Source organism: Zalophus californianus, chromosome 6 (assembly GCF_009762305.2).
Source record: "Zalophus californianus isolate mZalCal1 chromosome 6, mZalCal1.pri.v2, whole genome shotgun sequence".
Lineage (NCBI taxonomy): Eukaryota > Metazoa > Chordata > Mammalia > Carnivora > Otariidae > Zalophus > Zalophus californianus.
This window is the reverse complement of record NC_045600.1, coordinates 46,115,831-46,142,844: the sequence shown is the minus strand read 5'-3', so window position 1 is coordinate 46,142,844 and position 27,014 is coordinate 46,115,831. Positions and strand designations below refer to the sequence as shown.

At 36.6% G+C, this 27,014-nt stretch overlaps 1 protein-coding gene across 4 annotated transcripts in view; it reads right to left on the bottom strand.

Moving 5' to 3' along the window:
* Positions 1–27,014, bottom strand: part of TXNDC16 (thioredoxin domain containing 16) — a 117,593-nt gene that overhangs the window by 44,253 nt on the left and 46,326 nt on the right. For all 4 annotated transcript variants that reach the window (XR_003515992.1, XM_027572283.2, XM_027572282.2 and 1 more), the window contains 5 exons: positions 23,401–23,491; positions 19,722–19,872; positions 8,567–8,733; positions 8,086–8,146; positions 3,617–3,737 (listed from right to left, as the gene is read on the bottom strand). Coding sequence is in view for 3 of the 4 variants with exons in the window: in XM_027572283.2 (XP_027428084.1) it covers positions 3,617–3,737; positions 8,086–8,146; positions 8,567–8,733; positions 19,722–19,872; positions 23,401–23,491 (591 nt within the window). In the remaining variant the exon portion in view is untranslated. The remainder of the gene's footprint in view (positions 1–3,616; positions 3,738–8,085; positions 8,147–8,566; positions 8,734–19,721; positions 19,873–23,400; positions 23,492–27,014) is intronic.

Below are 27,014 nucleotides of genomic sequence, written 5' to 3'. Positions count from 1 at the left end.
AAATATATAACTTATATAAATACAAATTCCACTGTATGACAACCACTGTGATGGACACAGTCCCTGACCACATGGAGCTCCTATTTACAGAAAAGTCAGACAATAAACTCATCACTGAATAAACACATAGTTATAAATTATGTCAGTTTAAGGAAAGAAAATGGTACATGAGAGATTGTAATAGGGAAATTTAGATTGGGAGAGCCAAAGCCTTCCAGCTAGAGAATCCAAAATTTAAAAAAAAAAATGTCTTAGGCAAAAAGAAAAACATATACAAAGTCTCTAAGATATAAAAGAGCTTAGCATATACTACGTACTGAAGGCAGGCAAATTTGGCTAAAACAAGATGCAATGAAGGAGTAAATGGCATGACAAAACTCTAGACTAGGCAATAGCTAGATCATAAAGAGCCATATGAGCCAAGAATTTTAGATTTTATTCTAAGTACATCAAGTTATGTGGATTCTGAATATGTAAAAACCTATCGTTAACTTAGACCAACTAACCAACCAGTGGACCCATCCATTTATCCATCCATCCATCCATGTATGGGGTTAAAAAAAAATTTTTTTTGCATTTGTAAATATTCTGTTGGAAGTCTGTACAGATTATATGGTAACACTGAAGGGACATCTGACTTGATTAGAGAGACAGTTAAAGTTTCCTAGAAGAGTTCACACTAGCTGAATATTAAAAGAAAATGAAACTTAGGTAGGCAGTGAAGGAAGGCAGTGGAGGCATACAGAGCAAAGGGAATAGCATGTGCAAAGGCACAGTGGCATGAAGGAGCATGCAAATGGAAATGCAAACACTGATAATATTAAAGAGTACTGTTAGTTTTTGAGATGTAATAATAGCAATAATTATGAGGGTTTGGAGAGGTTTTTTTGGTTTTGTTTTTTTGTTTTTTGGGGGGTTTGGGGGGTTCTTTTTTTTTGGTTTTTTTTTTAGAGAGAAAGAGAGAGTGAGCAAGCAAGCACAAGCCTGGGTTGGCGGGGAGGAGAGACAATCCCAAACAGGTTTCATGCTCAGCACAGAGCCCGACATAGGACTTGATCTCATGACCCTGAGATCATGACCTGAGCCAAAAATCAAGAATTGGACACTTAACGGACTAAGTCACCCAGGCACCCCAGTTATGCTCATTTTATATTTTATTTTTATTTTTTAAATTTTTTATTTAAATTCAATTTAATTAACATATATTCTATTATTAGTTTCAGAGGTAGAATTCAGTGATTCATCAGTTGCATAAAACACCCAGAGCTCATTATGTTCATTTTAAAAGGAGAATCCTTATATTTCTGAAATACACAGGGAAATCTTTTTGGATGGAACTACCTATTTGGGATTTGCAACAAAATAATAGCAGTGACTAGAACAGGATAGCCATGGGTTGATTGTAGCTGGGTGGGGCCAGGTAATGGATACCAGGAGATTTGTTCTATTATCCTGTTTACTTTATGCTAAGTTCATAATTCTTTATAATAACACATTACAAAGAAAAGAATGGAGGAAGACAATTTAAAAATGAAAGTATTATTTTTATCTGATTTCTAATATATAAAATAAAATACCAGATCTGAATTACAGTGCATCTCCACAGGTTTCAGCTTTGTGACTCTAGTGGGTCACATAACTCTATGGGCCTCAGTGTTCAAATCTGAAACATAAGAGTTGCACTATACTAACTTAAAGGAACTTTAAAACACCACATTCTATGATACTAACAAGTTTCAACTCCAATACCAAAATTAATAAAGGCCTATTTTCCTATTTACTGTATTTGTTCCTTCTTATTCACATATTTTCATTTTCCTTCCAGTCCTTTCTTGTTTCCCATCCATTCTGGTCCTCTTCTTCCAAAACTTGCTTTCCCCTCTTTCCTATTCTCTCTCTCAATAAGCTACCCTCACTTCTAAATTGATCCACTCTTTAGCTCTATCTTTTACCTATTCATCAAGATATACACACGTCCTTTTAAGCCACACATGTGTAATATTTTTTCCATATCATCCTTTTGTAGAATTAGTCCATTTTACTCTGATTCATTCTGTGCCCATTTCCTTTGAAGGACATTTTTATTTGTGTTGTGCTCTCACATGGTAACAAACTCTTCCCTATACTGTATATTTTTCCTATACAAATGGGAACAAAACAAGGTGGGGGGATTATGTATATGGACATGACTACATACACTATTATGGGCCAATATGGATTATAGACGTAGAAAGTTAAGACCAAAACAAAACAAAACAACACAAAACCCACAACAAAACAAGAAACAAAAGGGAAAGCTGTAAAAGGAATCCTAGAACTAGGCTGGGAGAGAAGACAGGCAGAGAAGAAAGAGAAGGCCGCACCACAGGGCAAATTAAGGGGATGTGGCAACAAGGAAATCTTGAAACAAGCAACTCCCACTGAGAACAGGAATCTCACTAAGCTGACACAGGGGCAATTCCCTTGACTGGAGGATGGAATCTATGAACGATGATAGAAAACAGAGCTGGGAGGAAGAGACCAGAACACAGGTCTATGTAACGACAATGCTATAGAGAACTCTGGCTTAAACCATGAGCAGTTCCAACCTCTGCATAGTAGAAAAGAGCTAGAACATAGCTCAAACCAAAAAACTGGTCACTGGGAACCATTAAATCTCAGAGCCCCTATTAAATTTATAATATCGATTCTGATCAAAATAATGAATGGACCTCACAAAAAGAATATGTAAATTACTCCCTTCTTGGCACTCATAATAGTACTATGTAAAACATTCAAGTATATAGTAAATGCAATGCAAAAATGAAAAAGACATAATCCCTGCTTTAGAGATATTATACACTAGCGTAGAAGAGAGAAAAGCAAGTGAGCAGTTACAGGACAGGATTAATGTTATGAAGAAGTGTCAGTAACAATAATGATAATACATAAGATTTCAAGTCAGAATGCTTAATAAGTTCTGGTCCAGGCTCTACCACATGCCATTTGTTTGACTTTGGGTAGATCCCTTAATCCTGCTAAAACACAGATTCTTCATCTACAAAGTGAAGGTGACATCAGCTAACTCAACCAAAGTAAATAATGTGTAGGAGAATAGCCTTGAAACTATAGAATACTTAAAAAACATAAGCAATAAATACAATAAAAAGAACTATAATGTGTTAAAAAGGTTTTAAATGTTATTGAAGTTTACTCCCAAACTGTCATCAAATTTATTTACAACTACAAATCCAACAATACTTATTAGAATTTCATTTCCTAATAGGAAAAATAAAAATAAAATACCCTGTGTGATTCCTGAGTCATTTCTAAACATGGAGTAGACCAGGAGGGCTGGAAGAACTGATTTAGAAGATAAAGGCACAGATGTGGAAAGCTAGAAGCCTGGCATGTAACTATGAGAGGTATCACATTCAACAAAATACAGCATCCTTACCTTTTCCACCAAATCAACTTGATAAAATGTCATTCAAAATAGGTTTCTCCAGGTATTTTCATAGTCTTGAATTGTCAAAACATTCTATGAGAAAGTTAATTCATTGAAATTTCACTGACCTCATGGGTGCTGAGCAGGAATGGGGGGTGGAGGGGAAAGGAGCATCACAAAATGTATTACCCATATCTGGACTTTCCATGTCATCTTCGTCTTCTTGTATTTCTTCAATGTGCATATTACTTTCCACACAGGATATAATTAAATCAACATCATGTAAGACCAAAAATTCCACTGGCACTCCCTAGAAATACATTCATTTTTAAAATCATGACTAAAAATATACCAAAGCATTTTAATAAAAATGTTTTACTTGTTTGATATTAAAATGAAACTAAATCTTTGAACTTCAGTTTTAAAGGACAAAAAAAGGAAATTCCATAATCATTATGAAAAGTATCCAAAGCATACTTTATATAAAATAGTATGTACTAATGAAAAAAAAAAAGGCAAAAAAGAACTGAGTCTCACTTGCTTGACATAATTGCATTACACTGAAGTCTGCAACATTTCACACATAACTGCATGTCCCACTTCAATATAAAACTTAATTGCGAATAGGGCCATCAAAATTATTTTGATATTCCATAGAAATATTCAAAATAATATCTCATCCTACAATAATTCCACTAAAATAAAACTACAATCTGTTGCCAGGTATTTTAAGAATACCAAATCTAGCCCACTGAGATTATTCCGTTATAATTTCTTTTACTAATACCCAACTATCACATCTTAAAAACATGAAATTTTAGGCCACTAGGTTATTTCAGTAAATCATTCCTGACTGTAACTATACATGAGAATAAAGCTATAAAATAACTGTAAGTGTGTTTGTACTTTGATATCACATATTCATCTTTTTAATATTACATTCAAAGTGAGCAACTTTTTACTTCTGTGGAAATAATAACGGAGTTAAAAGATAGAGTGATTAAAGTCAAACCAAATTTGTTTGAAGTATACATACATATTGTGGTAGTAAACTTTTTTATTCAAATACAACATCCACACAGGAAAGAACACAAATTGTAAGTGTATAGTTTGATGAATTTTTACAGAGCTGATAACACTTATATAACCACCACACAGGTTAAGATACAGAACATTACCAGCACACCGAGAGGCCATCTTCTTCCTGCTTCCTGTCATTACCCTCCCCCAAAGGTAACCACTATTCTGACTTTCATCACCATCTATAAATTTTGCCAGTTTTTGAATTTATATAATAGAACTATATACGGCTTGTACTCTTCTTGTGACCACTTCTTTTGATCAACACTATTTGTGAGGTTTATCCATGTTACATTTAAAAGCAGTTTATTCTTTTTCAATGATGTATTCATTATATGAATATACTAGTATGTACCGTATGTATGTATGTGTTTATCCATTCTATTGCTCATGGACATGTGTTATTTCCAGCTTCGGACCATTATAATACTAACTGCTATGAACATTACCATAGCTGTCTTTTAGTGCACGTGTATATACACATTTCTGTTGGGCAATGCTTAGGAGTGAAATTGCTCATTCACATGATATATATATAGATAGCCTCAGCTTCAGGAAGCACTGCCAAATATTTTTCCAATTTTCATTGTACTAATTTTCACTCCAAATAAGTTCTTGTAACTCTACCTTCTTAAAAACACTTGGAATTGTTACTTCTTAAATTTTTAGCCATTCAGGGGGTGCATATTGGTATCGCTTGTGGTTTTTTTTGCATTTCTACCTACAGTTTATCTGCTAATTGGATAAGGGAAATGCATCTTATGATGGAGAGAATTAACTGTCTCCACCTTAATTCAGTAATCAAATGTGGCATCATTAAGTGAGAAAACCAGATATCATCCATGTTAGAATAAGATAAAATACCAATAAGCCAGCACTGTTAAGTATTCTTACCCAAAACGTTTAATGGAGCTAGGCAATCTAACTTCCAGTTTTTAGAAAACATAAGGGAACAGAGGAGCAAGGCAGACAAAAGCAAAAGGAAACAGACAAATCCAGAATATGGAAAACCTGGCCCATTTATCTAAAAGGCACTATCATGGGAGAGAAGGAGAGGGAGTTTTAAGACATCGAGACATTTAAGAAACACACCAAATGCAATTCATTTAGTTAATCCTTAACTAAATTTTGGTTCATAAAAAACACCTATAGAAAATAATTTTAGATGAAAAAATCTGAATATGAACTGGGTATGAGATTAGGCTATGATAAAACAAATTCCTGTTAATTTTGTTAAGTGTGATAATAAAATTGTGATTGTACAAAGAAGAACAGTAATTTTTAGAGATTCATGCTGGCTATTTACGAATCTGTAAATGTCATGATAGCTAACATTCTCTGGAATGCTTTAGAAAAAAATTATAGGTGAAGCAAATATAAAATATTAATTGTTGAATCTAGGTAGTAAGTATATGGTTGTTCGTTCTATTTTTCTACTTTTCAGTTTGTTTGATTTCATATAAAAAAAAACTGAAGAAAGGAACTAAAAAGGGCTTTTAAAAACTTAGATACTGGGGCACCTGGGTGGCTCAGTCATTAAGCATCTGCCTTCAGCTCAGGTCATGATCCAGGGTCCTGGAATCGAGCCCCACATGGGGCTCCCTGCTCGGCAGGAAGCCTGCTTCTCCCTCTCCCACTCCCCCTGCTGTGTTCCTCTCTCGCTGTGTCTCTCTCTGTCAAATAAAAAAAAACTTAAAAAAAAAAAAATTTAGAAAGATCCTAAGCATTAATACTATTCCTCATAATACTATGCTAAAACACAAACAATTCTTCCCCTCAGGGCTTCTGCATGTGCGTCCTCTCAGCCTAAAACACTCTTTCCCCACATATCCACAGGCATATTCCTTTACTTTATTGTTACTAATCAGTGAGATCTTCCGAAACTACTCTCTCACCTTACCTTGATTTTTTTTTTCCATTGTCCTTAACACCATCTGACATTCTAGCTATACTGGTTTTGTATTTGTCTCCTGCCACTAGTACATTAGCTCCATGAGGGCAAAAACTTCAGAGCTTCAGAAAGTACTCTTTCCATGACTTAGCCAAAAAGCAGAGCATACTAGCCCCATTTGAACAATACACATTTGAACAATACTACAGTTTTCAAAGTATTTTCCTATTTTGTCTTATAAATTTCTTGTAAGTTAGAAGGGAAGGTTTTATGAATAGTTCACAAATGAGAAAACTGAGCTTGGAGAAGTTAATTCATTAATCTGGTTCCAGAACCAGAAGGAACAGAATCCAAGTCTTCTGACCTTTGACCCAGTATTCATGCCATAGTCCTAGGCAAGAGAATTTAAGTTTAAATTGTCTGGCAGTTCAGGGGCCCCTGGCTGGCTCAGTCAGTAGAGCACCCAATTCTTGATCTCAGGATCATGAGTTTGAGCCCCATGTTGGGTGCAGAGATCACTTAGGTGAATTTAAAAAAAATGTTTTTAAAAACTGGCAGTTCACATGAGAGATGATGGACTCTGAAAAACAAACTGAGGGTTCTAGAGGGGAGGAGGTGGGGGGATGGGTTAGCCTGGTGATGGGTATTAAAGAGGGCACGTACTGCATGGAGCACTGGGTGTTATACGCAAACAATGAATCATGGAACACTACATCAAAAACTAATGAGGTAATGTATGGTGATAAACATAATAAAAAAAACTGGCAGTTCAAAAACACATCAATCGTTTAGCATATTTATATAATATTTTGAAATGTGCAGAATTAATGAGTTCTCAATAATTAAGAAAAATTTTAAGAAAAATATAAGAAAAAAAGAACATTAACAGAAATTTACAAAAGCAAATAAATGGGAAATAAGCCTTTTAAAAATGTTCAACATCACCAGTAATCAAAAATATGCAAATTAAAATAGGAACTTTGTCGATAGAGAAGATTTTTTTTTTAAGATGGTAATGTTCAGTAGTGGCAAGATGTATGAGCAGCAAGGAATTCCAAACCTTGCTGGTTTCTGGAGGGCAATTTGACAATGTATTCTAACAGCCTTAAAAAACCCCATTTCCTTTGACAAACTTCACCTCCAGAAATTTAGCCAAAGGAAAGAACCAGTGATATTCAAAACAGGGTACAAAGGCAGGCATCATGGCACAATAGCAAGTAATTAAATATAATTTTAGATGAAAAGTAGGATATATAGCACGATCCTAATTTTCTTTAAAATATATATATATATATGGGGCGCCTGGGTGGCTCAGATGGTTAAGCGTCTGCCTTCGGCTCAGGTCATGATCCCAGGGTCCTGGGATCGAGTTCCGCATCAGGCTCCCTGCTCCTTGGGAGCCTGCTTCTCCCTCTGCTTCTCTCTCTCTCTCTCTCTATCTCATGAATAAATAAATAAAATCTTTAAAAAAAATAAATAAAATAAAATATATATATATGAACATGAGAAAAGAGACTAACAAATGGGAAAAAAAAAAAGAACACCAAAATGTTAACAGCAATAATCTTTGACTAGTGGCAATTTACAGAATTTCTTTTCTGTAATAAGCATATATTATTTTATGACCACACGTATTAACTTTCTTTAAATAAGCAGACATTGTAGAGCAATACATCAAATGACTAACCTCTTCTGCTCTTCTGAAGACCACATTAGCATGCTGAGGGATGTCCACTTCCAAAGAGTCCCTTTTTCAAAATGGAAATAAATGTTTTATATGGCTAATCTGAAGAATAGTCATCCAGGATGTCAACATAAAAGAGAACTTTAAGTTCTTACATAAAAACAATTTATGAAAAAAGATTACAGTTTAGTAAGTCTGAGAAATTTTAGACATAAATACAGACTAGATGCTCCAGTCTCCATCTTCATCTTCATTTAGCAAAGTTTAAAGGTCTAAATTTTAATCAAGTTAATAATTAATGTACAGACTTTAGCTTAGCAACTGGTTCTATTAGAATTTACTAGAGTAAATTTATTAGAATTTACTAATACTAGAATTTACTAGAGATCTAAGTTTATTTACAAGTGAGTATATTACCATATTTTAAAAAGAGAAAAACTCTAGTGTTTTGCTAAATACAGTGAATATTTAATGTTCAAGATACCTTAACAAGAGTAGAACTCCTGCTTTCCCCAGAAGACGCCAAGCAACCCATTCTGCAGTCCTTCTATCAGCTTCATACGTCGCTTGCTGACTAACAATAAAAACCAGTGGTAATCCTAGTTGGAGATGAACAGTTGAAACCTGTTGAGGGTCTTCAGCAACTTCAGTCTTCATTTTAAAAAAAGAACAAAAGGTCTTCACTGTGTGAGAAGAGGGTTCCAACATTTGGATTTAAACTCTAATTCTTATTAATAAAGTCATGAGTAAAAAAAAAAAATACAAGTCTGTGAAATAAATCCAATATTAACAGAAATGACCTCATTATTTCCTAAGGTTAATCCTCCCAATGTACCTATATAGTTTAAGCATTATAAAACACATTTACAAAGAGTTAAACATGAAATTACAACCACAAGGAATAAGCATATTATAAAGAAATTTTTAAAAAACAATTAATAAAACAGTGTGGTACTGATAAAGAGATATTTCAAATGAAATAGAATAACAGGAATAAATTCTTTTGTATAAGAATTTAATGACACATTAGAAAACAGTGAGGAACATCTGAGTTAGGACAGCAGTTTGAATATATACATCTAATTTTACTCCCTCCAGAAATCCCAGGAAAACTATAGCAGGAAGATTTTTTTTTAAGGAGATAAACATACATATATGTGAAGAAAGGAAAAGAGAAAAGGCAAACATTTTTCTGGAAGCTGAAGAACAGAATAATAACTGACTTAGGAGAATCTAACAAAGCAAAACCGTAAGCCATGAGAGAGAAAGCTAAGAAACAATTCAATTTTAACTGCAGCATCCCTAAAACTGCGCAGGACCTGTCAGTGCCTGGTATCTCTGGAACCAGGACAGAAATACTGGAGGGCAGCAGCAGGAAGGCTCTGAAATAAGGAGGAATAGGTAAAAGCTTTGGAGGGGTTAGATCCTGAGATTCCCCTCCCAACTCCATGAGTTTAGGCAACTGTTCCTCCCTCACACCAGAAGAAATCTGGGGGGACTTCAGAAAAATCTCAGAGTGTGAATACCATGCCAAAAGTGGGGGGATTAAGTAACCAAATGCTAAGACGCCCCCAACTCCCTACCCACTCAGTTCCCAGAATAAAAGCAGCCAGACTTCTGTCCTCTGGGCAGAAGGGAAGATCCTTTTCTGAGAACTGTAAGCCCAAGAAAAAGCCTGAGGATACTGACATTAGGGTTCACCAAAAAGCAGCCCAGGTCCAATCACCCTACAGAGCTCAGAATTAACAAGTCTCAACTACAGTCCCAGAATTTCCAATCAGGTTTTTAGGTTCATATTCTAAATCACAAACACATATCCAAGGAGTAACACAGATCTGAGGGAAGCCTCTAACATAAAAGATAGAAACCTGAAAAAACAGATAACATGGAGAAAACATAGACTATTCAGGAAGCAGATTCAGAAAATCACCACCGATAAGCTGCAGGTAATGGGAAGATACTGCATCCGTAACAAAATAAAAGTTAAAATTGAACACATCTGCCAGAAAGTAAGTACAGCAAAAGATAGAAAATAGGAGAAAATGTAATAAAGGTGAAGGACAGGTTAAAGAGGTCCAATGTCCAACTAGGAGTCCCAGAAAGAGAAAAGGGAGAAAATAGAAGGAAGAAATCATCACTGAAATAAACACAGAAGCTTCTCATGACTGAAGGAACATGAATTGCCAGACTGAAAGAGCCACTGAGTAACCAAATAGTGGATAAAAGTAGATACCACAGGAAGATGCTTTCTTGCAAGCTTTGCAATTATTGAGAATTTTTGTTAATCCTCAAAGTTTCTAGAGAAAAATTGATATTTACCCATGGTAGGCTGAATTCCAAAATGGTTCCCAAGATTCCTGGTGCACAAATCTTGTATAATCCTAATCCCTAGGAGAGCCATTCCCTTGATTAGATTACATTATAGAAGACTGTCAACACAATGCAGTGAGATTGTCCTGCTGGCTCTGAAGGAGGAAGCTGCAATTTTTGGAGAAGGCCCTATGTCTAGGACCTGAGAACAGCCTGTACGAGCTAAGAGCAACACCAGCCAATGAGCAGCAAGAAAGTGGGGACCTCAGTCCTACAACCACATCAAACTGAATTATACCAAAGCTTGAATGGGTAGAACAGCCTGAAGGAACAGGAAGACCTGGTTCCTTCTTTGTGTACTTGGAGAACAATCAGTAATTCAGCATTAAAAAGTGAAAATGAGGAATAAGCAATAAGGATGGAGATCTGGCAAGGAACCAAATCATTAAAAACCTTTATTTCCTCCTAAGAAAGTGGGGCTTTCTTCTGTAAATGAATTGAAACCATTTTGAAATTGTAAGAAATATTATAACGTGTGTTTAAAAATATTATTCTGCCAGCAATGGCAAGTATGAATTTCAAGGGAGTGAAAAAAACGGGGGGGGGGGGGAATAGAGACCAGATCAGTTACTACTACTAAAATAGAACATGAAAGACGGTGAAAAACCTCGATTAAGGCACTGGCTGTTAGAATGAAGAATTCAAAAGATATTTAAAATGTAAAATTAGATGCAGGGAGACGCAGGAATTGAGAATGATTTCCTGGGTTTCTGCTATGAATGACTGGATAGTAAATTAACCAAGATAATGGAGAAAGAACAGATGGTGGAGAAGGACAACACACTGATGTTGGACATATTGAGCTTAAGGAGAGATACACCTAATTAGTAGTTAGAGATATGAGAAATACATCTAATTAGTTGTTAGATATATGGGTCAGGAAGTCCAAAGAAAAATTTGACCTGAAAGTTCAGATCTGAGAATCAGTGTAGTTAATGCCATAGAAACAGATGAGATGACTTGAAGGGTGTTTTCTAAGCATCTATCATTGTGTGTGTCGCAAAGTACTCCAAAACCTGATAGCTTAAAATAAGAAGAATCACTTATTTTGTTTGTATATCTGCAAGTTCATCTCTGATCCACGAAGCATTAGGAGGGCCTCTGGATGGGAGGCAGAAGGTCTGCTTTAAAGATGGCTCATTCGGGATGCCTGGGTGGCTCAGCTGGTTAGGCATCTGCCTTCGACTCAGGTCACGATCCCAGGGTCCTGGGATCGAGTCCTGCATCAGGCTCCTTGCTCCAGAGGGAGCCTGCTTCTCCCTCTACCTGTCACTCCCCCTGCTTGTGTGCTCGTGCACTCTCTCTGACAAATAAACAAAATCTTTAAAAGAAAAAAAAAGATGGCTCCTTCACTGGCTTGTAATCTGATGCCGACTATATGAGATCAGTCAGGGCTGTAGGCTAGGGGCCTCAATTCTTCTTCACCAAGCTTCTCCTCAGATTTAGTCTGACACCAAGGTAACCGAGTTTCAAGAATGAGCAACCAAAAAGAGCAAAGGAGAAGTGCAAGGCATCTTGTGACAGACGTCAAAAGTCACACATCATCACTTCAGCCCTATTCTATTGGTCAAGACAGTCACAGAGGCCCAATCAGCTTCAAGGAGAGGGGACATAGACTCCACCAGATAGGCACAAAAATTAAATTAAATTAAAAAAAACTTTTATATATTTTATGTAAAATATAGATTATATATATAAATTGATAGAATATACAAAAGCAACAAAAACACTCTTGCATTGCGGGGGATTACCAATTTTTTTTTTAAGATCTTATTTATTTATTTGAGAGAGAGAGAGAGAGCAGGGGGAGGCACAGAGGAGGGACAAGCAGACTCCAAGCTGAGTGCAGAGCCCAACATGGGGCTCAATTTCATGACCCTGAGATCATGACCTGAGCCGAAATCAATAGTCAGATGCCCAACCAGCTGAGCCACCCAGGTGCCCCACCAATATTTTTCTAAAATTCATAAATTACTATTAAATTAACTTAGAAATTAATTTTCAAAAAAGGATATCAAGGAAAAAAGAATTATAACAGACTGCTATTAACTACTGTACACTTATAAATTAGATAAACTAGAAGACAGGATAAATTCCCAGACACATAACAACCTCCCAAGACTGAATCATGTAGAAATAGAAAATGTAAATAGATATATAATAAGGAGATTGAATCAGTAATCAAAAACCTCCCAACAAAGAAAAACTCAGGCCCACATGGCATCAATGGAGAATTCTAAAAACATTTAACGAAGAACTGATGCTAATCCTTCTCAAACTCTTCCCAAAAAATGAAGAGTAGGGAACACTCCCAAACTGATTGTATGAAGCCAACATTACTCTGATACCAAAGCCAGACAAAGATATTACCAAAAAACTACAGACCAATATCCCTGATGAATATTGATGCAAATATCCTCAACAAAGTACTTTGAAACTGAATTCAACAGGACATTAGAAAAAATTAAGCTCATGACCAAGTATAATTTATCCCTAGGATGCAAGGATGGTTCAAAATCAATGTAATAATATACTACATTAACAGGACAAAGGACAAAAATCACATCATCCTCTCAATTGATGAAGAAAAAGTATTTGACAAAATTCAATACACTTTCACAATAAAAACATTCAACAGACTAAGAACAGGATAAAATTTACCTCAACATAATAAACGTCATATATGAAAAGGTCACAACATCATACTCAACAGTGAAAAATTGAAAGCTTTTCCTCTAAGATCAGGAACAAAGCAAGGATGCCCACTATTGCCACTTCTATTCAACATAGTACTGGAAGTTGTAGTCAGAGCAACTAAGCAAAAAATAAACAAATAAAAAGCATACAAATTGGAAAAGAAAAAGCAAAATTATCTCTGTTCACAGATGACATGATCTTGTATGTAGAAAACCTACAGATTCCACAAAAAATAGTCAGAATAATGAATGAATTCAACAAAGTTGCAGGATATAAAATCAACACTGAAAAGTCAATTGTGTTTTTATGCACTAACAAGGAACTCTCCTAAAAGGAAACTAAGAAAATAATCCCATTTATAATAGCATCAAAAAGAATAAAATATTTAGGAATAAGCTTAACCAAGAAAGAAAACTTATACATTGAATGCTACAAAACATTGCTGAAAGAAATTAAAGACACAAATAAATGTGAAGACATCCATTCATGTTCTTGGATTAGATTTAATATTGTTAAAATGTCCATACTACCCAAAGCCATCTACAAACTCAATGCAATCCCTAGCAAAATTCCAATGGCACTTTTGCAGAAATAGGGGAAAAAAAATCCTAAAATTCATAAGAAATCTCAAGGGACACCAAATAACCAAAACAACATGAGGAAGAATAAAGCTGGAGGTATCACGACTCCAGATTTCAAAACATAGAGCAATCAAAACAGTGCAGTACTGGCATAAAGACAGACACAGACTAAGAGAAGAGAACAAAGAGCCCAGAAATAAGCTCTCGCATATGTGGTCAAATATCTTTGAAAAGGACACAGAGGCTACACAATGGGTAACAGAGTCTTCAACAAATGGTGCTGGGAAAACTAGATATTCACATGCAAAAGAATCAAGATGAATTTTCATCTTACACCAAATACAAAATAACTCAAAATGGACTAGTGACCCAAATGAAACTATAACACTCCTAGAAGAAAACATAGGGGAAAACCTTCATGACAATGGAATGTAAATGATTTCTTGGAAATGACACCACAGGCACAGACAACAAGAGCCAAAATAGACAAATGGATCTACATCAAACTTAAACATGTCTGCACTGTGGGAAGAAACAATCAACAATGGTAAAAAGACAACCTACAAAATGGGAAAAAATACTGCAGACCATGTGTCAGATAAGGGGTTAATATCCAGAATAAACAACTCCTACAACAACAAAATAACAAACTAAAAAAGGGCAAATAGACATTTCTCCAAAGGACAGACATTTGAATAGACATTTCTCCAAAGAAGATAGACAAATGGACAACAAGCTTAGGAAAAACTTAACTGATCATTAGGGATATGCGAAGCAAAAACAATTGCATTATCAAAATCATTAGGATGGCTAATATCAAAACAAAAATAATGACACAAATAACAAGTATTGGCAAGGATGTGGAGAGATTAAAAACTTTTGCACACTGTTGGAAGGCATATAAAATGATGTAGCCACTATAGAAAACAGTATGAAAGTTCCTCAAAAAATTGAAAACAAAACTACCACATGATCCAGCAAGTTCATTATCCAAAAGAATTAAAAACAGGATCTCAAAGAGATATTTGCAAACCCACATTCATTACAGCATTATTCACAATGGCCAAGATGTGGAAGCAGCTAAATACTCATTATTGGATGAATGGATAAATGTTATACACACACACACATATGTATATATATATAATGGAATATTATATGGTCTTAAAAAGAAGGTAATCCTCCAGAAGGGAGGTCGGGGGGGGGGGGGGATGGGTGAAATAGGTGATGGGAATTAAAGAGTGCACTTGTGATGAGCATGGGGTGATATATGGAAGTGCTGAGTCACTGTATTATACACCTGAAACTGATATTACACTGTATGTTAACTAGAATTTAAATAAAAACTAAAAAAATGCCAATATTTACAACATAAAAAAAAAAAAAGAAGGTAATCCTGACAAATACAACAACATGGATGAACCTCGAGGACATAATGTTAAGTGAAATAAGCCAATTACAAAAGACAAATACTGCCTGATTCCACTTATAAGAGGTCTCTAAAATAATCAAATTCATAGAAACAGAAAGTAGAATGATTGCCAGGGCTGGAAAGACAGGGAAATGGGGAGTTGTTTCTCAATGGGTATGGAGTTTCAGTCATTTGAGATGAAAATGTTTTATTAGAGATTTGTTGTAGAACAAGGCGCATAGAGTTAAAAATACTTGTATTATACACTTACAAATTAAGAGGGTAAATTTGTTATGTATTTTCTGCCACAATAAAAAAAAGGAAATGAGGCAATAATGCAAAGAGCCAACACCCTTCTATATAATATGGTACACTGCCACATGATTCTTCAAGGAATAATAGAAGCTAAATGAATAAACTATAATAGCATCCTTCTAATTACTTACAGAAAGGAGCAGGTTTAATTTAATGCAACTGTCTTGAATCTGAGACAGAGAGCTATCCTCATGTACAAACAAAAAATGAAATTTTTCAGATAAATTATATTACATATTTATCTATTTTTAAACATTTTATCAGATATTTGCACTTGAAGAATCCTCTTGGTATTCAGATAAAGCTTTCTAACTACTAGAATAAACTGAGTCCAATACAGGAAAAACCATCAGCATCCAAAAATGTCCTTGGTATTAGCCAACAGGACAATAACCAAATGATCTTCCCATGTTTTCATTGTTGGAAACCTTAAGAACGCATCTAGAGTAACTCCATACCTGCCAGAATGTCACTTAATCAATTGAGGATTGAAACCCACTTAAAATTCTATGCTCGGGGCCCCTAGTCGTTAAGCGTCTGCCTTCGGCTCAGGTCATGATCCCAGGATCCTGGGATCGAGCCCCGCATTCGGGCTCCCTGCTCAGCAGGAAGCCTGCTTCTCCCTCTCCCACTCCCCCTGCTTGTGTTCCCTCTCTCACTCTGTCTCTCTCTGTCAAATAAATAAAATCTTTTTAAAAAAAAAATTAAAAAAAACAAAATAAAATTCTATATACTCAAGATTTATTTTCAGTTTGTAAGGATTAAAATGATATGCCCCCAACTTGATAAGAAGACTAGTTGTGTTATATATCTACAATAATTAAGTGTCCAAGCACCCTACTTCACACACACACACACACACACACACACACACACACACACACACAATCCCAACTGCACCTATTTTCATATGCTTAGAAGTGAAGTATAATGCATCAAATTGCAATGATCAGGCACACAAAAAGTTTACAAAAAAGTCTAAATCCCAGTTTATATTTTTATTAATGTTTACAGATAATGAAAACACAAACTCTTTCAGATTCTGGACCCATGAGCCTAGGCTAGTTTACAAGGCACCTTACTAACCATACAAAACCCAACCATCATTGAACCCCAAAGGCCTGTATATAGATTGATGTGGAAGACAATAAAGGAGTGGTTAAGAGCAATGTGAGAGGGGAAGATGAGCATCAGCGGGGCTGTGAGAAAATAAGAACAGAGTAAGAAACACTAACCCAAAGTAAACTACAACTAAGTCTTATAGGTAAGAACCTGTAAGTAATTAAATTTGGGTACTAACTTTCAGGACCTCTCTAGCCCCTTCTAGCTTACTATACCATCAAAAGGCATAAGCCAGGTACATCAAATCTTGTTCTAAGAGGTGTTTTGTATCATGACGGCTGGCCTTACTTTGCTCGTATTTAACCTCCAGTATATTCTCCAAAAACAAAAACAACCTCAAATACTGATGCAGCCAAATGTTTAATGTACCAAAATGTAAAAGTGACCAAACTAGCTCAGAACCCTTTATCATCTTCCCATTCTTGCAAGGTTAAGCCTTAGCCATCCCACCAAGAGTCTCTGGGAACTTTCCATCAAGGCTTGTGTCCCTTTTCTGTACTTTCCATTTATTTACTCTATTCTGATACGGACAAATCCACTAACCTGTGTTTTTGGACTGCCAGGCCTTTCTAGGCTGACACCAAGGTTTAGATTCTCAGCCTGGCTCTCCAAGCTGGCACTGATCTTCAGTTCTGCTTTTCAGATCTTTCTTGGCTCCATGCTACCCTCCCCATTTCTAGCCAGGCTTCTGGAACCTCTGCCTGAATCCTACTTCCCAGTTCCCTGGTTGTCTAAGGAAAATAAGGTGCTTAGGTGATAATATGCTGATGTATCATTTTGTGAGAGTATTAAAACAAACTCCAATGTAGCAGGGACTTGGACTGCCAAATTAATATTCCTTTTGGGTGAACAGTGGCTTAGAGCAGGGTCACCTGCAGTGCACAGTTCCAGGAGTACCATTCACCTTGTTGTTTCCGAAATGTAGGTTTCAGGGGCTGGCACTGCCATAGACACAATATAAATGGTGTACATGATACCCTGCTTTCAAGGGAAGCCACACTTAATTGAATACCAAGTCATTATGAAATCTTCAAAGTTTTTGTTTTTTAACTTTAAAACTAATATTACATAATTCCTGGTAAGTATGCATAGTAAAATGAAGTAATATCGGAGAATTGCCCTGTCATTATCTAACTTAAAAAAACAAACAATAGTTTTAAAACACAGCCAAACAAAAGTAACAAGCAGAAACTTTAGGAAAGGGACATGACTTCAAGCCAGAATGTAGTAGCCAAAAAAGGAACTGAAGATTTTTAGTAAAGCTTGGGGAGAGTTCTAGTCCTGCCCCCAGTGGCAAAAGCAGTACTGGTGAGTAGACAAAATCCTGACAATTCTTTTCTTTTTTTTTTTTTTTTTTTTTTTTTTTTTTTTAGAGAGAGAGTGCCCGTGAGCAGGGCAGTGTGGAAGAGGGGCAGAGGAAGAGGGAGAGAGAATCCCAAGCAAGCTCCATGCTCAGCACGAGCCAAACCCAGAGCTCAGTCCCACAACCCTGAGATCATGACCCCAGCCAAAATCAAGAGTCAGACACTTAGGTGCCACACAGGTGCCCCAAAATCCCAAGAATTCTTAATAATATTTTGGTACTGGGGGAAAAGGAAATTCTGGAGAGAACAGAGGCTGGTGAAGAACTGAACAGTGAGCTGGTCTCTCTCTCTCTCCGCTCTATGCTGAAACGGGAGATCAAACAAATCCAGGGGGTATTCTCCCCAGGGAGAATGCCATGTGAAAGGAAAGGAAAAAGACTTATATACTGCTTTTTTAAAAAAATATTTGAAGGCAAGATCCAACTAAACAAAAACTGACTCAAAATAAAGAACTCAAGAAATATTAAAACAATATTTCCTAAAGAGCCCTCAAATGAACAAATGACATATCAAAACTTCCATAACCCCTCACTTCACATCAGTTTCTTTTTCCTCTGCTAAATTCAAATAAGAGTATAAATTTCTTACTATAAAGCAGCACACGTAACAGTATGTGTCCATTAATCCACACACCCACAGACACTGTATGTGTCCATGTGGGCACAGACATGACTGGTGTGATGGTCATCTAACAGTTCATTTCTGAGTAACAGGATTAGATGGCTTTAAAAAAGCTTTTTCCTTTATGCTTTGCAGCACCATTTGGATCATCTGTAATACACGTGCATCATTTTTATTTAAAAAGGATACACTGAGTGAGAAGGCCTACTGAAGGTTTTACACATGCTCAGGACAACCTGCAAACTTTCAGAGAGAAAGGTCTGCCAATCACCTCACTTAAGTCTCTATAAAATCCTTCCAGGCTACTGCTAAGGGAAGTGGGGCACAGAAACACTATAGTCCCACTGTTTACCAACTTTTAAAGTGGTCATCAAAACATTCACAAAAGAGGTCTTTCCTTAACCACGATGTGGTCTTTGTGGTCTTGGAGTGGCCACAGTTCATTAAAACTACTTCCACTTACACAACGCTATATTTGGATTTCAATACAATATTTCCAGGCATTAAAATGTCATTTCATGAATAGTGTATCTTCTATTCTACCTTTAATAAGTAACTACTCCTAAATCCCCTCAGTAAAAGAATTATGTCCAAAAAAAGGGAAAAAGAGGGGCACCTGGGTGGCTCAGTCGTCAAGCGTCTGCCTTCGGCTCAGGTCATGATCCCGGGGTCCTGGGATGGAGCCCCGCATTGGGCTCCCTGCTCTGTGGGAAGCCTGCTTCTCCCTCTCCCACTCCCCCTGCTTGTGTTCCCTCTCTTGCTATGTCTCTCTCTGTCAAATAAATAAAATCTTTAAAAAGGGGGGGGGAAGAGTTCATCTAACTAAAATGCATATCTGCGAGTTAAAACCTAATAAATTTTATGTATGAATTATATGAGTAATATATTAAAATAAGAAACATAAAGGGCTCCTGGGTGGCTCAGTCGGTTGAGCCTCCAACTCTTGGTTTTGGCTCAGGTCGTGATCTCAGGGTCATGGGATCAAGCCCAGCACTGAGCTCCACCCTAGTGTGGAGTCTGGTTGGGATTCTCTCTCTCCCTGTGCCTCTGCCCCTCCCCCTGCTTATGCGTGCTCTCTCCCTCTCTCTCTCTCTCTCTCTCTCTCAAAGCAAACAAATAAAATCTTTAAAAAATAATAAAATAAAATAAGAAACATACCAGCAGGGGTGCTTCCATTGTCTTAATAAATCGATGAATATTCAGTGTAGTCAGTGGTGGTTCCATCAGTGTTCTTCTACATTGCTCAGTCAAATCCAAGACTTGTTTACAATGAAAAAAGTAGAGATGTGCATTTTTGATATCCTCAGTGCTACAAATTAAAAATTAGGGACAGATTCACTTGAAGAAGTTCAATGTGTTATCTTTCTACCATCCAGAAAGACATAGTTCCAAATATCTTTAAGTGTCATGCTTTTGAATTACTGTTGTAGTAAAAATCTAAAACAGTGAAACAAAATGGACCTAAGCAAAAAAAGAAGACACAAATAGTTTTAGAGTTGTATAAGCAATTTTTTCCCTAAACTTTTTGATATGGTAGCTTCTAAATTAGGTTATGGACAGGTCCACACAATTTTTTTTTTAAATAAAAGGCTGTCACCTTGAGGACAAAGATTATCTTCGAATGTAGTTGCTTTTCTAGAGCTATGCTAAATAAAGCCTTGTAACACAAATTTTCTAGGTTTAATTTAAACTCAAATCTGTTTTGAATAAACTTCAGCCAAAACATGCCTTAAGATAGAAACCATGTGACAGTTTGTGGGAGTTTGTGAGTTTGTATCTGAAATATTACAAAACTCAGCAAATATGGCTTATAATTTGAGTCTGGCATCCCTTCAATATGAGAATTCAAAGATAAACTTATAGTGGGTAAGTAAGGTTTGCCAAAATTAAAATAGCATTTTAAAAATCTCCATATGGCATTAGCAGGGTTTGGCAAAATACTGCAAATTTTTATTTTTAAAATGTTATTTTAATTCTGGATACACACTTAAACTGAGATCTGAGGTTCACTGATTTCATATTTAATTATAAACTAATTTCTAATAAGACTTAATGATTAAAGAAATGATCAGTCAAAGATTACTTAAAGTCTACTCTGTGTTAGGCCCTGTACCAAATACAAAAGACTAAGATGAATAAGATGACTCAAATCTTTGAGGGGCTTAGATTAAAGGAGATACATTTAGTTTTTTTTAATGTAGTTTGTAAGTGCTATAATATGCAAAGTACTATGAGAAAAAAAGAAATATTTCATTCTGCCTCAAGTCATAAAGGAGAAAGAAGGAAAGGGAAAAGAAGATCACAGAGATTAAAAACAGTAAAGGAGAGAAGGACTTCCCGAAGAAGATAAGACAAATGGGTACTTCCGACAAAGGAACTGTAGAGTCAAGACCCAATTAAAGTACTTAACTTTTGAACTCTTAAACTCAAAGTATGTATCTTTTGAACTATCTAGGTTCTCATATAGTCATATATATTGAAAGGAAATAGTCACATATATTAAAAGTAAAGTATTGAAAGCAGGAGGACCCAGTTGAGGTTGGACATCATATCATAACCTCTGAAATAATGAAGTAATTTTGGAAAGTAATTTAACCAGAGATCATTGGTTGTAGGTAACAGAAACCAAAAAGGTGGGGAGGGGGGGCTTACTGGAAGTGTAGAACTACATATCACAGAACACAAGGAAAATTCAAGTAATTAGATCAAAGAATAAATGTATAGATCTGAACAGCAAGAGTTCAAGGGACCTTCATTTTGCCATTAATACTTTTCAGCTCCCAACTCTCTTTATAAAGATAACTCTCTCTGCTTTACTTCTACATGGCCAAAATATTCCTATAAGCAAGAGAGCCAAAACACTGTATAATCCCATTCCTCCATGCCCAATTCCAAGTTCCTGAGAGAGGGCATCTCATTTGCTCAGGTAAGCCAGTGGGCTGGTTGACCCCAGATCAGGTGGCCACCTCTGATCTGACTGACGGTAATATGTATGGGGTGAGGGGGTAACATCCTTGGCCTATACACAGATTCTTTAAGACGGGAGTATGGGGAGGTCATAGAAAGCACTGGTGTCCCCATGGCACACCACCTCTTCTACTACCTATCCTATACACCCTCCTTAACCAACATATAATTTCAAACAAATTCAGACCCAACATGATGTAATGATTAATATACTAGACTTTATTCCAGCTCCAGCAACTGGAATAGTGCCTAGCACATAGAGGGCATTCAAGAAATACTTGTTAAATAAAAGAATGAACAAATGAAAGAAAAAATGCATTCACCTCTCCTCCATTAGAAGACAACCCAAAGTCCTAGCCAACTACTTCATCCAGAAGTCATGCCATAGGATTAGAGTACTCTGAATGCGCAGTCCCTCCCTGTCATATCAGGTCTAGGTATGACTCCTTACCATCTTGCTATCCATGAATAAATGAGTACTGAAACATATCCAATGAATGTATCAAATACTCAAAAGTATACCAAAAATAAAGAGTAACTGGACATTTTAAAATTCTCATTTTAAAAATAGGGGAAAGCAAAAACCCTTCCAGAACATTACCATGTTTAGCCATAGATCAGAATATGCTATGTATATAGTATAGCTTGCTGAACAGATTTTGTACAATGATAGGACCTACGTCTTGCTAATAAATACTCTTCTGTGTTTTAAGCATGTCACCTTTATTTGCAACTATTCATCACCTGAAAAATAAGTACATGAAAAAAAGTACAAACAATTGACCGTCAGCAAAACTGCGGGGCTACCCTAGAATTGCCATAAGATGAGAATAATCAGGCTTCCCCCATTCTGGGATGGGAAACTGGCAGTCTACATTGGGAGTAGCAAAGCAGCTGGCTAAACCACTGCTTATCATGTATCTTGAGACTCGGTGACTTATAGCAAAGCCTTGCGGTACTGTCAGCAAAAGTCCCAAACTGTTAAAAATATTAATTTTTATACAAACAGTAATCATACATCAAAGTTTTCTTTAATTCACTAATGAGGGAATCAGCAGAATGACAGTTCAATCAGAAGAGATGAATGAGAAAAGGAACGCTCAACGGGGAGTCTGCTTCTCTCTCTCCCTCTGCCTCTCCCCCTGCTTGTGCTCACTCTCCCTCTCTCCTTCTGATAAATGAATAAATAAAGCCTTTAAAAAAACAAACAAACAAGCTCTTGCATGGTATAAAAAAGTCACACATCACCATTTTGCCTTGCTTTGTATTAATTTTCCTGAAGAGCATTTTGAGGCAAAGTCTTTAAAATATACACTGGTTATTCCCTGTGTTCTATAAGTACCAAAGGAAAGAAAAACTTCAACCCTAGGTTGCCCAGGCAAAAAGTCAAAAGAAGGCCTCTACCTGAAATTTTAAGCTAGAAACTAGACAAGAAAAATAAACATTTAAAACATTCTGCTCAAAAACCATACTTAAGCACATTTAAGACTAGCCTAACAAAGTAACTTACAGAACTCTCAGGAAGAACTTCTGGAGCTTAGTTATGAAAGCTATTTTATCACCTATCTGATCACTGTGGGAGATCTATTCCTAAAATACACTTGGCCACTCATGGGATCATATATTGTGCTTATCCATATTGTCTTTATTCACCTTAGCCTAACATCATCTCTGCATATTTAAATTCATTTTCAGACTGTAGAATGGCAGACAATAATAATGAAGGGGATTTCCAGTTTCATTTATATATTCCCATCTGCTTACAATTCCTCTCGGGTGAGTCCATGATGTGAGAGTCTGATGGAGATGTTGAATAAGTAATGTGAAAGAAGCAAACTTAAAATTGTTGACATATGCCTCTTGTACATACCCAATACTTTCCAAAAGGGCAGTTTCCGTGGTTAGGACAAACTGGTACGTAGTCCCATACACAAAAGCAGCTTCCATGACTGCTCTGTGCTCTGAAGAGGAGACAAGACAGTTGGGAGACACAAGAAGTTAGTTTGTGTGACTCTCTTCTGAATATTGCCCTACACTGTTTTAGGCTCTGTTATAAAGAAAAATTCCTGGTAGGGATCCCAGTTGGGAAAATGCAGGCAGTTAAAGAAATTACGAAAAGTCTTTTCTATTCAAGGAAAGAGAAGAGTTAACAGGAAATAGAAATGAGTTATACTTGAGAATATAACATATGACAAATCTGTGGCAGTTTCTTCCTCGTAGTAGGGGAGAGTCTCTACAGAGACTATGCATCCACCATCCAATTTTTGTATGTTATATTTTATCTATATATATGCCTGTGTATTGTTTCTGGCTTGGTTTTCTTTTAATCACTTATTCTTATACATAGTTTAAAAAGAAACAATTCTACAAAACATTAAGAAAAACAACAATTTCTCCCCCCCCCGCCCACCTCCACCCCATTTCCAATTCCCAAGGGACAGCTGCTTTCAATTCTTTTACTGTTTCTTTTGGTATTTACCTCCAAGTCTTTAAATGATATTCTTACACTCTTATTTCCTGCTTTTTAAAGTGTTATTAATATTACCTATTGACTTCCCACTATGGCAGATGACCACTTAGCTCTTTCCTGAAACTTCACTCCACAAACATGCACACTTCTATCCCCTCAATGATCCCAATATAGTTCTAATTTTTATTAGCTCAATTATCTGTATTTACATTGTCATAACTCAGTATATACTATTTACAAGTGAGCCATAGAATGCAAAAGGAACATTTCTCCTTTTTTGAGCAACTTTTTCACCAGTTATAACTTTTTAATTTGTTTAAATTTATTTCTAACTTATTTCTAAATTCTTCCACTACTGGCTAATGTTCTCAATACTTCAAATAGATCAGCACACTAGCAGTTCCCTCTTCTTGGAGACATTTCTGCAGAGCCTACTGATTTGCTGCATTACGGACTCCTGCGAATGGGCCTGCTGCACAGCTTCTATCTTGGGAACTCACTACTCACTTCATCACCATCCTGGAAATTCTCTTACTCTTTCTCCTGTATTGGGTCCTTTGGCCTGTTATCCACATCCTCTTGACTGATTTGCTCCCTTGCTCCCATTCTCTAGCACCTTCTTGTGAGAGGATATATGAAATACACATATTTTGTGACCTTACGCTTCTGAAAGTGTCTTTATTCTATACTGTAACTAATTGTAGTTGTCTGCATATTGAATTCTACGTTCATTTCCCCTGAGAATTCTGAAAGCGTTGCTCCATTTTCTTCAGTTTCTAGGGCTGCAACTGAGAAGTCCAATGCAATTCTGATTCTTGATCCTTTAACTGTATACTCTTTCTTTCTTTCTTTCTTTCTGGAAGCTTTTAGAACAGTGTTTGTTCCCAATATTCTGTACCTGCAAAATGAGATGCTTTGGTGTGGCTCTACATTCATCCATTATGCTGGGATTCAGTGAGCCCTTTCAATTCGGAAGCTCAAATCCTTTAGTCCTGGGAAATTTTCTCAAACTATTTACTTGAAGCATTTCTTCCTTTCCATTTGATTTTATTTTCCCTTTTCTCCTCACTGCCATTTTAGGCAGTCATCTTCCTCTCCCCCACTGAATCTTCCACCACGCGAGTCAAGTGTCATCAGAGTATTCCACTCACGGTTCTGCCTTGGAGTCATCTACCACCCCAGGCAGAAACAACCCCCCTCATTCCACAAAAATAATTTAGCTTCTGTCACATTGTCATTCTCTCCAATACTGTTTCCTCATAATCCTTGGTGATTTTATTATCCTCATAGATGATACTTGCCAATCCTGGCCTCTCAGTCTTTGGTCCTCTCTAGAGACTCCAGTGATCTCTCTTCAAGTCTACCTTAACCACCCGCTGCTATGGTCCCACACCAGACCTTATAATTTACCAATCACTTGCAAACCCCTCCAAAATCTCAAAGTCTAGCATTCCCCCAACCCCTTCCTTCCATAAACACACCCACCCTTCCATGTCCAGGTCACTCTGTCTAGCACATAATCGCCCAGGAACTACAGTTTTATCGTTTTCACTGTCCTCCACTCCTTCAGTTTTCTCTTCCTTCTTAGCCCAGCTTACATTCCATGATCTTTATAATCACTCCCCTATCTGGCTAAAATGCAATCCAGGTTAAGTCAGCTACTCTGCTTACTCTGTACTAAGTAAACATGGCTGGAGGGGAAAAAAAACAAAAAGCCATTAGCATCACCACACTAATGAGCTCACTTTACATATTTTTTAAAGATTTTATTTATTCATTTATTTATTTATTTGAGAGAGAGAGAGAGAACACAAGCAGGGGAAAGGGCAGAGGGAGAGGATCATAAGCAGATTCCTCACTTACACAGGGCACGATCCCACCACCCTGAGATCATGACCTGAGCCAAAATCAAGAGTCCGACACTTAACCTACTGGGCCACCCAGGCACCCCATGATCTCACTTTAGATTACTGATATCAAATATTATTGCTGCCTGGCAACCATTCTTTTTTTTTTTAAGATTTTATTTATTTATTTGAGAGAGAGAGTACAAGCTGGGGACATGGGGCAGAGGGAGGGGGAGAGAGAGAAAATCTTTTTTTTTTTTTAATTTTTATTGTTATGTTAATCACCATATATTACATCATTAGTTTTTGGTGCAGTGTTCCATGATTCATGGAGAGAGAAAATCTTAAGCAGACTCCCCACTCATGGAGCTCCACACAGTGCCTCAATCTCAGGACCCTGAGACCATGACCTGAGCTGAAATCAAGAGTCAGACACTTAACAAGTCTGAGCCATCCAGACGCCCCAACCATTCTTTATTTTCAGGCCTTCTAAAACAACTATTTCATCTCTTCTCTCTTCAAACTATCTGATGATTTTATTTTTATTTCACTGAGAAAACATAGCCAATTACAAAAGCAAAACCAAAAAAACTTCCACAAGCATATTTATCTGCCCACTTAACAAAACTGATGTTCACATTCTCTGTCTTCCCTCCATTTACCATAGATGAATTTTCTGTGCTCCCAGAACCACACCTCCCCTCATTCACTAGATTTCATCCCTTCTTGTTGACTCAAAGATGTTGTTCCAATAATTCTCCCTGCTTTTTCCTCCATGCTATAGTTTCTACTTTCTACTGGATCTTTCTCGTCAACATACAAATATACTTAAGAAATTCTTCACTTGACCTACATACTCTTCCAGTCACAGCCCCATTTTCCTCCTTCCCTTAACAGCAAAATTTCTCTAATGAGTCTCCATATTCACAGTCTCCAGTTGCTCTCTACCTAGTCTCTTATACCCCTATCAGGCATTTACCCCACTTTATAGAAACTGTGCTTGTCAAGGTCACCAACAAATTCCACAGTGCTAAGCATAATTAGGCCAATTGGCAGCTCTTATCCTAATTAACCTTTCAGCATCATTTGACACAATCGTTCCTATCTCTTCCTTAAAACCCTATCTTCACTTTGCTTACAGGACATTCCTACCACACAGTCCATTCC